Genomic DNA, 12274 nt, shown 5'->3' with positions numbered 1-12274 from the left:
TGCTCCCAGCTACGCTGCTCTCACGAAACCGAACCTTTCAGAACCGGAGAATGAGCTGCCTCTCGGAGGTCTCCCCGAACCTCAGGACGGAGCCCACTACCGTTAGGGCAGGCAGTCCCAGATCCAGGAGCCACCGCCACCGCCAGTGCCACCAAGACCTCCTTCCTGTCTCCTCCAGTCGCTGTGGGACCTCATCCCACCTCGCTCCCGCCGCCTGGCTTGAAACCGAGGGATCTGAACCCCGGGGTCCCAGCTGCTGCCACCCCCATCTCAGCCTTTTCCTTCCAAAGTTCTGACAGTTGTGGTCCCCAGGCCAGCCGCCTCGCTCCTGCACTGTGTGGCCCGCGCCAAGCAACTTAACCCCTCTGTGCCCCAGTGTCCTCAAGAAAGAGAACGGAGGCATCGTTTTGTAGAGTCTGGGGAAGAATCCAGGAGCAGCCAAGTCAGGGTCTGCGCTGGGGGGAGAGACCTGGATGCCGCAGTGCCCAGAGAGTGACTCGGTGACGTTCATAATAATCACCATCTGGATGCCATCCCCGGTACAAAAAGACGCGCAGTGGCGGAGAGAAAGGAGCCCCTGGAAGGCTCAGCAGGAAGCTGGACCCGCACAGCTCCGCTGGCGCCGCCCCCGGGCCCTCCGCTCCCGCACCATCTGCTTCCCCACAGCCCCCTCCCAGCGGCTGTTCCCCGACGGAATGGCTCCTGCCCAACGTGGTTCCCACCGCGACCCTGGAACTGCCCTTAAAACATATTATTTGGGGTATCCGCTTGGCTGAGTGATGCTGCTTCTTCAAGCCTCATCACCTGAGGATCCCCCAATTTGGAGGACACGGAGCAGGACTTGGGCATCCCATACTGGAGGGACTAGGGCGGGCAGAGGGAGAAGAGGGTTTGGAGGCATCCAGAGAGGGGACCCAAGGGGCTTCCTGGAGCAGGGTGATCTCGGATTGGGCTGGGTGTGCTGACAGCATGTGAACAGGTGGCGGTGGTGGTCCACACCTGCAATCCCAGGGTCTGGGGAGGCCGAGGCAGGAGGATCTGGAGTTCAAAGCCAGCCTCAGCAATGGCGAGGCGCTAAGCAGCTCAGTGAGACCCTGTCTCTAAATAAAATGCAAAATAGGGCTGGGGATGGGACTCAGTGGTCGAGGGCCCCTGAATTCAATCCCCAGCACCAACCCCCCAAAAAAGGGGGTGGCTATGGGGATGAAGCGCAGGAATGAAACTCGGCAAGGCTCACGTGGCTCCAGCCAGAGGGCTTCCCGGAGGAGGACAGCCAGTGTTGTGGGCCTGGGGGAGCAGAGTCGCCCTGAAGGATGGACCTGCTAGGGAGCCTCCCAAGCAACAAGCAAGACAATGTCCAGTTACAGGTCGTGGCCACATTTTCTGTCCTGGGGATGCTCTGTTTGGGGATCTGGTGTTTGAAATTCTGTCGTGTGTGACGCAAAGGAGCCGGCGAAATACTAATAGTAGCAGCAGCAATAACTGCTGAGTTTCACTGGCTGAGCTGAACCCGCCCCCCCTCCTGTCCCACTGCTCCCGTGGGCCAGGTGAGAAACTGCTTAAAGGACCATTCGTGCCCCCGCCTGGCCACCATCTAACTGGACAGGATGTCCACCGCTATTGGCTGATCTGGCCAATCAGCGCCCGACTTGAGTCCTCAGAACTTCCCGTAGATTTTATGAATTGATTCTTTGACCTTCGGCAATGTTTGGCCTCCTAGAAATCTGATTGGCTCGCATCAGCAGCCTGCCGCCTGATTGGCTGAGACGTTACGCTGGCCCTTAAGAGGGATTCCAGGTAAGGAGGGAGATTGACAGCATCAAGAAGCAAAGACCCTGAGCTCCGGCACGCGCACGCGCAAGACGCGTTATTTTCCCTTTTTGAGTCTCAGTTTCCCCTTTTGAAAGATGCGACTAATAATAGCATCAACCACTCCAGCTCTCAGGAGAATTAGAGGCACGAACAGTGCTTAGTCTGTTAATTTGAACAGTTATTAGTATTTTATAATTATTTTATCATTATTTTAACTTTCTCCCACTTTGGCCAGTCTCACTCCTGGCTTTTGTTCCCCTTCCCCTCCCCCATTGGCTCCAGAGGAGTCTTTTCAGACCCCAGATGTGTTTTGTCCTCCCCTGCTCCAGCTCCTCCCATGGTCCCCTTACCCTAGGGGGAAAGTCTAACCTCTTAAGAATCAGTGCTGTCAGTCACCCCCTCTGGCACCTCTGGCTCTAGTGCTAGGAAATGACTTCTAGTTTATTTCCCCGCACAATAGCAGCACTGCCTCCTGACCTCTGGGCCTTTGCATATGCTGTGCCCGCCGTCTGGAATGCCCAGGCACCCAGGCAATCATCCTGCTCCCCCGGCCTCACCTCCCTAGATGCAGGCCAATGCCGGGTTGTTCTGTAGGGGGAGCAGGACCTGCCTGGGTTCCAGTCCTGACTGTCACCTACAGTGGGAGACTGGGATGGCAGCTACTCTTGCCGAAGCCTCAGTTTCTCCTTTAGTAACTGCAGGACTCCCGCAGGAAGTCTGCCCCCCATGGAACTGGTCCCACTTCCTGACGTCAGCAGCGCCCCCATTCTCTTACCCGGAGGCGGTTTCTCTATTTTAAGAGGCCGAGGGCGGGGCTGGCATCTAACTGAGCTCCAGGCAGGGCCTGCCCGACCCCCACAACACCCCACTGCCGGCCAGTCCCACCCCGCCCCCTCCTTTCTGTCCAGGTCCCCAGGTCCTGTCTCTGGCCTCCTCCCTTCCCCTTCGGCACTCTCCCCGCCATGCCCTGGGATGTCAGTGTTTCTGTCCCCAGCTCTGCTTCACCCCTCCTTGCCCACCCCCCACGTGGCTTCTCATTACCTTCTGCCAAGTTCCCAGTCCTGAAGCCTGGAGGCCTGGGGACCTGCCTGCCTCGGCTCCCACACTGGCCCCTGGACGCTCCTGCCACTTGCTCTGTCTTCCCTTGGTTCCAGCTTTCCTCAGCCTTTTTCATTTCCCCAAATACCCACCCCCACACCCTGCCACCCGCAGCTGCCTCTAATGCCCTGAGGTCACCCCACAACCCCAGAATCAGCCTGGAAGTCCCCCATCAGAGCTGACCACTCTGTGGGGCCAGAGCTGCTCAGGCATCTACCTTCCCAGCAGCCTGCGAGGCCCAGGAGGGCACCTCTGGAGGTTGCCACCTGGCCAGAGCTGGGCACACAGTAGGTGCTCAATAACTGTTGGCTTGGTAAATGATGACTGCCAGGCCCTCGCCTGCAACCTGGTGGCTTCTTAAGGGTTTGGTCTGAGCCCGGAGAGAAATAGCCAGATCTGAATCCCCATTTTACAGATGGTATAAACAGGGAAACTGAGGCTCAGAAAGGTCAAAGGAGTTGCCACCTGGGGTCATGTACCCCCAAGGTGGGTTCCAACTTAGGGCTCTGATGTCCCAACAGCCGTGTTCTTTCCTCGGGTCACACATCCACCCAACACAGACATGGTGTCAAAGGCTGGGAAAGCAGGGCTCTTAGGGTGAACAGGGAAACTGAGGCCTGGAGAATCGGGGTCCTCCCAGGTCACACAAATGTCTGGACTGTGCCCAGAGAGAGCTGTTTAAGGGCGCAGAATGAATCCCGGCTGGGCAAACCCTGGTTAGTGACTTTGCCAGGTAGGGTCTCAGTTTCCTTACCTGATAAATGGACAGTCCCCCCTCCCCGACCGGCTCTAGACGTGACCTCAGTCTGGGGTACAGTGGCACAGCCACGACCCAGGCAGGTACTGATATATACTAATGACAGTCGCATGTCAGTAGGAACGGGGTTGACACAACCATGAACATATGGCGAGCTCAGCGCCCGGGCTGCTGTGGAGCCTATTATTATTAGAGCATCTGGTGGGGAGGGGACAACCCTCAGTCCCCTCGTCCCACGCCATCTCCTGGAGCCTCAGTTTCCCCATGAATCCAATGGGGACAGTCCCCTCCCAGCGGGCAAAACGCACTTTGAGATGCAGGCGGGCAGAGGGCGCGACCCGGCAGCGCCCCGCCCTCTGCCTCAGTTTCCCCACGGCCGGCGGAGGCCCCGCCCCGGCACCCACCCGCGGCCGCCGCACCTCGCCCCCCGCCCGCCCGCGCAAAGGCCTCACCTGGAGCCCGCGGCGCCGCAGGAGGCTCGACTCGTCCATGGCCAGCGAGTCCGAGCCGCGGGGCCCGCCCCCGGCCCCGCCCCGGCCTGCCAGACCCCGCCCCCGGACGCTATTGGCCAGGCCTGTCAGCTGACGTGATCTGACCCCACCCCTCCCGGGAAGCCCATCTGGAAGGGCCCCGCCCCCAGCGGGCGAGCGGCCCCGCCCCTCCAGGCCCAGCCCAGCCACAAGCATCCAAGTGACTATTTTGTAATGAATCCTCCTAGAAGTAAATGAGCATTATTCATTCCCATTTTGCAGATAGGAAACTGAGACTCAGAGAGGTTCATCAATGTGCCCAGAGCACACAGCAAGACTGGCACTCGCAAAAGTTAAGCCTTCCCCCAAAACTCATCAATAATACTTGGAATTGGGGCTGGGGATGTGGCTCAGTGGGAGAGCGCTCGCCTAGCATACGTGAGGCGCTGAGTTCGATCCTCAGCACCACATCAGAATAAATAAAAATATAAAGATATTGTGTGCATCTGCAACTAAAAATTTTTTGAAATAATATTTGGAGATCTTTTTTAAAAATCGAAATGAAGATGTTCGTGATGAACAAAACATTGACATTTTAAAGACAGGTGCCCTTGACAGGCACCCTGCCACCCCTAGCCAACAAAACTATATACACAGCTAGAGGGCCACTGTGGTCGCCAGCTTCTCTTTGAGGCTGGCGGCCTTAGTCATGGCTTCCGGAGCACCTGCCTCAGGAACCTCGGCTCTCACAGGCATTTCACGGAAATTCTCCGCTTTGCAGAAGGAGAAACCGAGCCTGGGAGCAACCCCATGTCCCGAGAGAACCCCTGCAGCCTCTTTCCCTGCCACCACCTGCCTCCCCAAGTCCCCTGTTCAAACTGGACACTGGAATATATTTTCTGGCTGTAGGGGATCCTAGGAAGTGTCATTGGACCCAATGTCTCAAGGTGCTATAAGATTGCACCAATTTATGGTGGCCTGATGGAGCATATAAAAACACGGGGTGCTGGGAATACTTCGTTTTCTCATTAAAATTGACATAATTGGGCTGGGGTGTGTCCTAGTGGTAGAGCGGGACAGTTCACCCTTTTAGAATGTGCAATGCAGGGATTTTTAGCATATTCATAGAGTTGCACAACCACCACCATCTCATCCAGGCGGCTTCCCCATCCACAGAAGAGGCCCTGTCCTCATTAGCTACGGCTCCCTGTGATTCTCTTCCCCTCTCTCTCTCTCTCTCTCTCTCTCTCTCTCTCTCCTTATTTATTTGCTTTTTTTAGTACTGGGGATTGAAACCACGGCATTAACCACTGAGCGACATCCCCAGCTCTTTATTTATTTATTTATTTTTTTGTATCTTATTTAAAGGCAGGGGCTCTGCTAAGTTGCCGAGGCTGGCTTTGAACTCGAGAGCCTCCTGCCCCAGCCTCCCGAGCTGCTGGGACCCCAGTCAGCTTTCTGTTCTGTAGACTGGGGGTTTCTGGACACTTCCTATGAATGCAGTCCTAGACCCTGTGGTCGGCTCCACAGTGGGAGGTTTCTTCCACTTGGTATCGTGTTTTCAAAGTTCATCCACGTTGTGGTGAATCACTACTTCATTCCTTTTTATGCTCAAATGCCATCTTGTGGTGTGGTCGGGGCACATTTTGTTCATCTGCTCGTCCCTTGACAGTCATCAGGGTTTTATAAATTTTGGAATAGAGCCGCTGTCTGTCCGCCTGGAAGGTTTCGTAAGGATGTATGTTTCCATCCTCTTGGGCCCGTACCTCGCGGTGGACTTTCTGGGCCATATGTTGATTCTATGTTTTAAATTTGTGACAAACCGCCAGACTGTTTTCCAAAGCGGCCACCCAGTTAAACTCGAATTTCAACAAACAGTTTATAATTTTTCGGTATAAATATGTCCCCTGTAATAGCTGGGACATAGTTACGCTAAAGCATTGCGGGTTGAAATTCTAGCTCAACTGGCTGTCCTGTGTCTCACTGCGCAGCCGGGGACAGGTGAAGCGCAAGGGACTGGAAGTTCTCGTCCTGTAAGGGACAACTGCTCTGGTCTGGCTGGTTCTGTCTCCCAGTTCACTTTTAGTCCAAGCAGGACCCCCAGGTGACCTCAGCCTTTTATCCTTTATCAGTCACTGTGATTGGTTCCAGGTGGGCTTGTGACCCACAGGCTCAGCCAATCACAGCCTTTCTTGAGACTTTGGTTGGAATCCTGGGAAAAGAGAGGTTCCCTGGGGCGGGACCTGGGGCTCACCTGGCGTGTGGGAGGCCCTGGGTTGGGTTCTCAGCACCGCGTATAGATAAGTGAATGAAACAAAGATTCACCAACATCCAAAAATATATTATTTTTAAAAAGCTCACTGGTCAAAGAGAGAGAGAGAGAGAGAAAGAGAGAGAGCGCGTGTGTCCATGAACCAGAGGTTGTTGGGGTGGGCAGTAATTGGGGACCTGCCCAAGGAGTCACCAGACAGGTCCCAGGTGCCCCTGCTTCATCTGGGGAACTCCTACCCAGTGCTCTCTTCCAAATGGCGTCCCAGGAGGTAACAGGGAGCGTTCATTGATTGACTGATTGATTGAAGGTGATTTTTTTCCATTTTTTTCATATTTATTTTTAGTCTGGGTGGACACAGTATCTTTGTTTTATAGTTTTGTGGTGCTGAGGATCGAACCCAGTGCCCCCCGAGTGCTAGGCAAGTGCTCTGCCTCTGAGCCACCAACCACCCCAGCCCCAATTTCTCCATTTTGAAGAAGTTCTTAAAATCCACTCAAATTCTCTAGGCCCTTCAGAGGGCATTTCTTGGGTGAAAACTACATTTTCCTTGTGGCCTTTCACCCCTCCGTCTCTGGCCTTCCCTCCTGTGGCAGGATGCCCGAGACGATCCACCTGAAGGAGGGGAGGTCTCCTTTGGCTCATGGATTTAGAGATTTCAGTCCTTGGTTGCGGGGCCCGTGGCTCTGGGCCTTGTCAGCAATTTCCATGATGGTGGGAGCCCACGGCAGGGCCCCTTCTCCTCCTGGTGCCAGGAAGCAAAGAAGAGTGTCCGGATCTGGGGTCCCATGATCCCCTTCGAGAGCGGGCACCCAAACACCTTTCTTCCCCGAGGACCTGGTTCCTAAAGGTCCCAACTGCGCTGTCGGTGGAGAATCAAGCCTTGAACACCAGGGCCCTGGGGACACTCGGGAGCCAAAGCAGAGCGTCCTCAGGACTCTCCTCAAAGCTGCTCGCGGTGGCCACGCCTGTCGTCCCCGCAGCTCGGGAGGCTGAGGCAGGAGGATCGCGAGTTCAAAGCCAGCGCCAGCCTCAGCCACAGCGAGGCCCTGAGCAAGACCTCCCCCCCCATGCTGGACGCTCTGGAGGCTGACGAGTCCCCGCTGGTGGCAGGGGCTGTTCCTGTGCACGGGACCTGTAAATGCGGTGGCTGGGGGAGGAGATCCTCTCCTGGCAGACTCCTACTCACCCCTCCACACCCTCCCTAATCGCCCCCCAGGGACCTTGGTCTCTTGGCCACAGGGAGGGGATTCCTCCTCTTGGGCTGAAGGTCACTCTCCCCAGGAAGACGGAGGGGGGGCTCTGCGGTTGCCCTTGTCACGATTTCCGGCTCCTGTGACCTACAATTTCCCGCTTCCCCTCCCCCACTCTGTGGGGCGTCCCCGGGAGCTTCTCTGGCAGCTGACAAGGGCCCCTGGGGGGAGGAGGGGGAGAGGGAGGGGGTGGTGCCCAGAGGTGGCACCGGGAAGGTGAGACCCGTGAGCTCAGTGTGACCCCGACGAGGGTAGAAATGCCACCTCACACGCGGCTGGGGCCCCCCTTGCTCACGGCCCCCCAGGGCTCCCCAGGGCCCTTGGGCAAGGCAGGCCCCCTCCCCTGGCTCTCCAGGCCCTGCGCCTCCAGTGTCACCTCCCCACACAGAGCCCCAGGCCCTGTGTGACAGGCCACTGTTCCTCCAAGCGTCTCCTCCAGAGGAGGCCGAGGCCCGAGGGCCACCTACCCCTGGACACCCAGCTCCACGCCCCGGGCACCGTGGCCCACGCCTGTCACCCCAGCACTCGGGAGGCTGAGGCAGGAGGATCGCGAGTTCAAAGCCAGCCTCAGCAAGAGCGAGGCCCTGAGCAGCTCAGGGAGGCCCCGTCTCTCACTAAAACACAGAATAGGGCTGGGGACAGGGCTCGGTGGCTGGGACCCCTGAGCTCAGTCCTCCTCCTCCAGGAAGCCCTCCCTCCCAGCTTGCAGCACTGGGCTGCCCCGCCCCAGGGGCTGGGGAACCTGCGTCCAGTCCTCCCCTCCCTCCCTCCCTGTCTACCCAGTGGCCGCTCTGACTTTGGGATGAGAAAGACACGTTATCAGGACAGAGGCCATTGGGGGGCACCCGTGACAAGGGCCAGTGTCCCTGGCTGGCGGTGGGCGCGGTCCCCTCTCCTCCCTCAGGCCTGGCTCTGCAGGGTGGGGACCAGGCCTGGGAGGCCGCTGCTGGAACCTTCTGTCCTTCAGCCGCAGCCTGGGGTGGCCCACCTGTGCCTCAGGTCCCCCCCGTGACCCGGGCAGGGGGCTCCCGGGGCCAGAAGGGCTGCGAGGCCCAGGCTGCCGCCACCTCCTCCGGCTGTGTCTCTGGGTCTTATCTCTCCGTGTCTCTGGGTCTCTGTCTCTGCCCCCCCCCCCCGCCCTGGCCGGGTCCGGTGGCCACTGAAGGCTGCTGTGTGCGGGGTCACGGGCTCTCCGTCCCCGTGGTGCCAGGACCAGGACACTGCTTCTTTGTCCCCAGGCACTGACCTCACCGACTCTGGGCCGCCTGACCCCGGCTCCTCCTCCGGGGGGCGACCTTGCCAAGGCTGAGCTGCGCCCTGTCGCCGGCCTCGGTCTCCCCAAACGCCCCGTCCCAGGAAGGGCCCCCCCCCCGCCTCGCTGCCCTGGGACCCCGGGAACATGTTCCTTCAGGGGGGGTCACACGACCCAAATCCACGCTTTCAGAAAGGACGATGCGGTGGACATGGAGCTCGCTCTCAGGGGGCGCAACAGCAGCTCCACCTGGTTCTAGAACATTCCCGTGCCCCAAAGGAGACTGCACACAGGAGCCCCACTCCCTGCCCTCAGCACCCAGCAACGCTCCTGCTCCGTGGCTCTGGGGACCGCCCGCTCTGGGCACTTCCCAGCGGCAGAGCCACCTCCCCAGGATTTATTTTTTAAAATTTTTTTGTTGTAAATCAGGGTCTCAGTGAGTTGCTGAGGCTGGCCTCCCACTTGCCATCCTCCTGCCTCAGCCTCCCGAGCTGTTGGGATGACAGGGGTGCACCGTCATGCCGAGCCAAAGATTAAGGACGTACAGTGACCCAGGGAACCCGAGGCAGGAATCTGGACGTGGGGAGCGGGTGCTCTGGCGGACGTGGCGCACCGCGAGTGCCTCCCAACAATTTGTTGGATGAAAGAATTCAAGATGTTCGAGGACTCGGGAGGCTGAGGCAGGAGGATGGCAAGTGGGAGGCCAGCCTGGGCAACTTAGAGACCGTGTCTCAAAATACAGAATAAAAGGACCGAGAAGGCCGCTCACTGGTGGAGGCTCCTGGGTTTGAACCCCAATATTAAAAAGACAAAAAACCTGCCCAAGGACCCTGTGGCCTGGCCAGCCCTGGGGTCTGAGGCGGGGGTTCGAGAGGACTCGGGGACAGGGCTGAGGCTGCAGGTGACTCTCAGGGCCATCCCGGGGTGTCCAGCTGGGCCCAGGGCTAGCGGGGCAGGGCGCCGAGCCTCAGGGTGGGTTCCTGCCGGGTGAGGCCGCGGCTGTGGCTTCCTGGGTTTCTCTTTCAGTGTGACTGCGCCTGTGACACTTTTTTTCCTTTCCTTTCTTTTTGACGGTTCTGCTTCAGTGAGTTCCGGGAGGGGACAGTGTGGTGGCCGTCCTGGGTGCTGAGAAGCTGCTTGGAACCGGAGGCTCCTCGTGGGCCCGATGGGGCGGCCGGTGGGGGTGCTGCGTGTCCTCCTCCTCCTCCTGTGGTCCAGGCGGGGTGAGGCACGGTCCCCAGCCGCCACCCGCTGCTCCTGGTCGGGACAGAGGGGTGGAGGCTGCGGCCCCGGGTTCGAGGGTCCTGCCCTGAGTGGGAGGGACCCGGTGATCCTGGCGCTGGGCTCGGCCTCCTCCCAGAGTTCTCTTTTGTGGACTGGACCCTCCCCACCTCCCAGAGTTCACTGAGGGGACACCCAGGGCAGCGGTGGAGAGCGAGCCCCCGCGTGGCAGGCGCGTGGCAGGGTGCACACAGTCATGTACGTATCAGGTGAGGACGGGTCACTGGGGTGGCTCGGTTCAGACTCTGAACTCCTCTCTCTGCTCCTGCTGCTGTGTGACTCTGGGCAGATTCTGTGCCTCTCTGTGCTTTCGTTTCCTCCTCTGTAAACCGGGGATCCGCAGGGTGCAGGCTCAGCACTCGAGTCTGAGGAGCTGAGTGTACCCGGCGGGGACTTCAGGAGCCGGACGGGGTAGAGAACGGGGCAGGGGAGTCGCTCACTGGTGGTGGCCCTGGAGGGTCAGCCCTGGGGAGGGCGGGGGTGGGGTGGGGGAGGGTCTGTGTCAGGGTGTGTGGGCGCCAGGCTCCCCTGACTCCGCCCACGGCGGCCCCTGCCCCGACGTGTCCGGTTCTGCCTCTGGTGGACAGTGGTGCTCCTGAGCAGCGTGGGGGACGCTGTGGCTGAAGGAGGTCACCACCCCCAGGGACGCCACAGCCCTGACTGCTGGTGGGACAGGAGCCCCGCTTGCCCCCCCTCGACCCTCCTTCCTCCCGCCCAGCTTTTCCTCTCTTTCCTGCTGGGGGGACCCCCTGGAGGGACCCCAACTGCGTATCTTCGTGTCCACTGTGAAGTCTCCACCCAGCCACCAAGGGCTAAGGGGTGGTGGATGATGGAGGAGGGGGCTGAGGGGCGAGTGGAGGGAGGGGTGGTGGACAGAATGGCCGGTGCTTGACAGATGGAGGGGGTCCACTAGGGCCCCAGACTCACCATCAACAGACGGTGGTAGACGGACGGGTGGGTTGGCGGGCGGCTAGACAGATCCAGGTGGGTGGATGAGGGGTGGGTGGACAGTGATGATCACTTGGATGTAGACCCCAAGCTGAGCCCCTGTCCCCAAACAGTGCAAGGCCAGAAGTGTCATCGTCTCTTGTTCCCCCAGCTGCCTGCAGAGCCGTCGAGTGCTCGGTTCGGGACCTGCCGGATCCGGACACCGACTCAGGTTCGAGGCGTGAGGACCACGTGGCGCTGGGCTCCGCCTCTCCCGGCCACGGCAGCCCCACCTGGGGTCTCGGGGCCCTGAGCACCCCCCGCCGGCCCATCCTCACCCTCTCAGCCTGGTGTGTGTGTCACCAGCTGGTCACCGGGTGTCGGGGGTGGTGGTGGTTAGGCGTGCCCGGGTGAGGCTGCCGTGTCCCCAGAGTAGGTGTCGCTGTCCCAGGCTCACTAAGTACCCACAAAGGCTCCGGTGCCCCGTGGGCACACCGTCCATTCCACTGTTGAAGGTTATCTGCTCGTCCGGCAGTGGTGGCACACTGTGGAGTCCCAGTTCTTCAGGAGGCTGAGGCAGGAGGATCGTTGGAGCCCAGGAGTTTGAGGCCAGTCTGGGCAGCAGAGCAAGACTCCATCTCAATTTTTTTTAACTGAGCATCTACTATATGCAGACCCAATTCCAGATGTAGGGAATAAGTTGTGAGCCCCACAGTCCTCCCAGGACAGCCTCGTGGAGGCCAGAGCACAGGTGAACCCGTGCACGTGCTGCACAGGATGGCGCACACTGGAAAAGCAGGCGGCTGAGGGAGGAGGAGGCTGCTGTGGGCCAGCTGGTGGTCCCGGAGGTGACATAAATGAGCAATGGGACTGTTGAGATCTGGGGAAGGAGCAGGGTGTGGCTCTGCGGTAGAGCATCTGCTTGGCATGTGCCAGCGGCTGAGTCTCATCCATTCCCGCTAATGAAAAAAAGATGGGGGGGGAGGGCTTTCCAGGTAGAGGGCACAGCATGTGCAAAGGCCCTGAGGTGGGAGCAAACCTGGCATGTTGGAGGCTGAGAAAGGAGGCTGGTGGGGTTGAGGTGGGGAGATGGGAAGGACTCAGGGAGGGTGTCGGGAGCCACAGAAGGTTTAGGCAGAAGTGTCTGCTCCATGA

The 12274-nt window shown here is 59.3% G+C and overlaps 1 protein-coding gene across 8 annotated transcripts in view; it reads right to left on the bottom strand.

Moving 5' to 3' along the window:
- Nucleotides 1-4213, bottom strand: part of Mast3 (microtubule associated serine/threonine kinase 3) — a 33196-nt gene extending 28983 nt beyond the window's left edge. For 4 of the 8 annotated variants that reach the window (XM_021731507.3, XM_078037835.1, XM_040290282.2 and 1 more), the window contains exon 1: nucleotides 4120-4213. In XM_021731507.3, coding sequence (XP_021587182.2) covers nucleotides 4120-4158 — 39 coding nt within the window. In that variant the 5' untranslated portion in view covers nucleotides 4159-4213. The remainder of the gene's footprint in view (nucleotides 1-4119) is intronic. The other 4 variants (XM_040290278.2, XM_040290280.2, XM_040290279.2 and 1 more) reach the window with 1 other exon arrangement.
- Nucleotides 4214-12274: the final 8061 nt, after the last annotated feature.

The sequence above is a fragment of the Ictidomys tridecemlineatus genome, chromosome 2 (assembly GCF_052094955.1).
Source record: "Ictidomys tridecemlineatus isolate mIctTri1 chromosome 2, mIctTri1.hap1, whole genome shotgun sequence".
Lineage (NCBI taxonomy): Eukaryota > Metazoa > Chordata > Mammalia > Rodentia > Sciuridae > Ictidomys > Ictidomys tridecemlineatus.
This window is presented reverse-complemented; position numbering and strand designations above follow the sequence as displayed.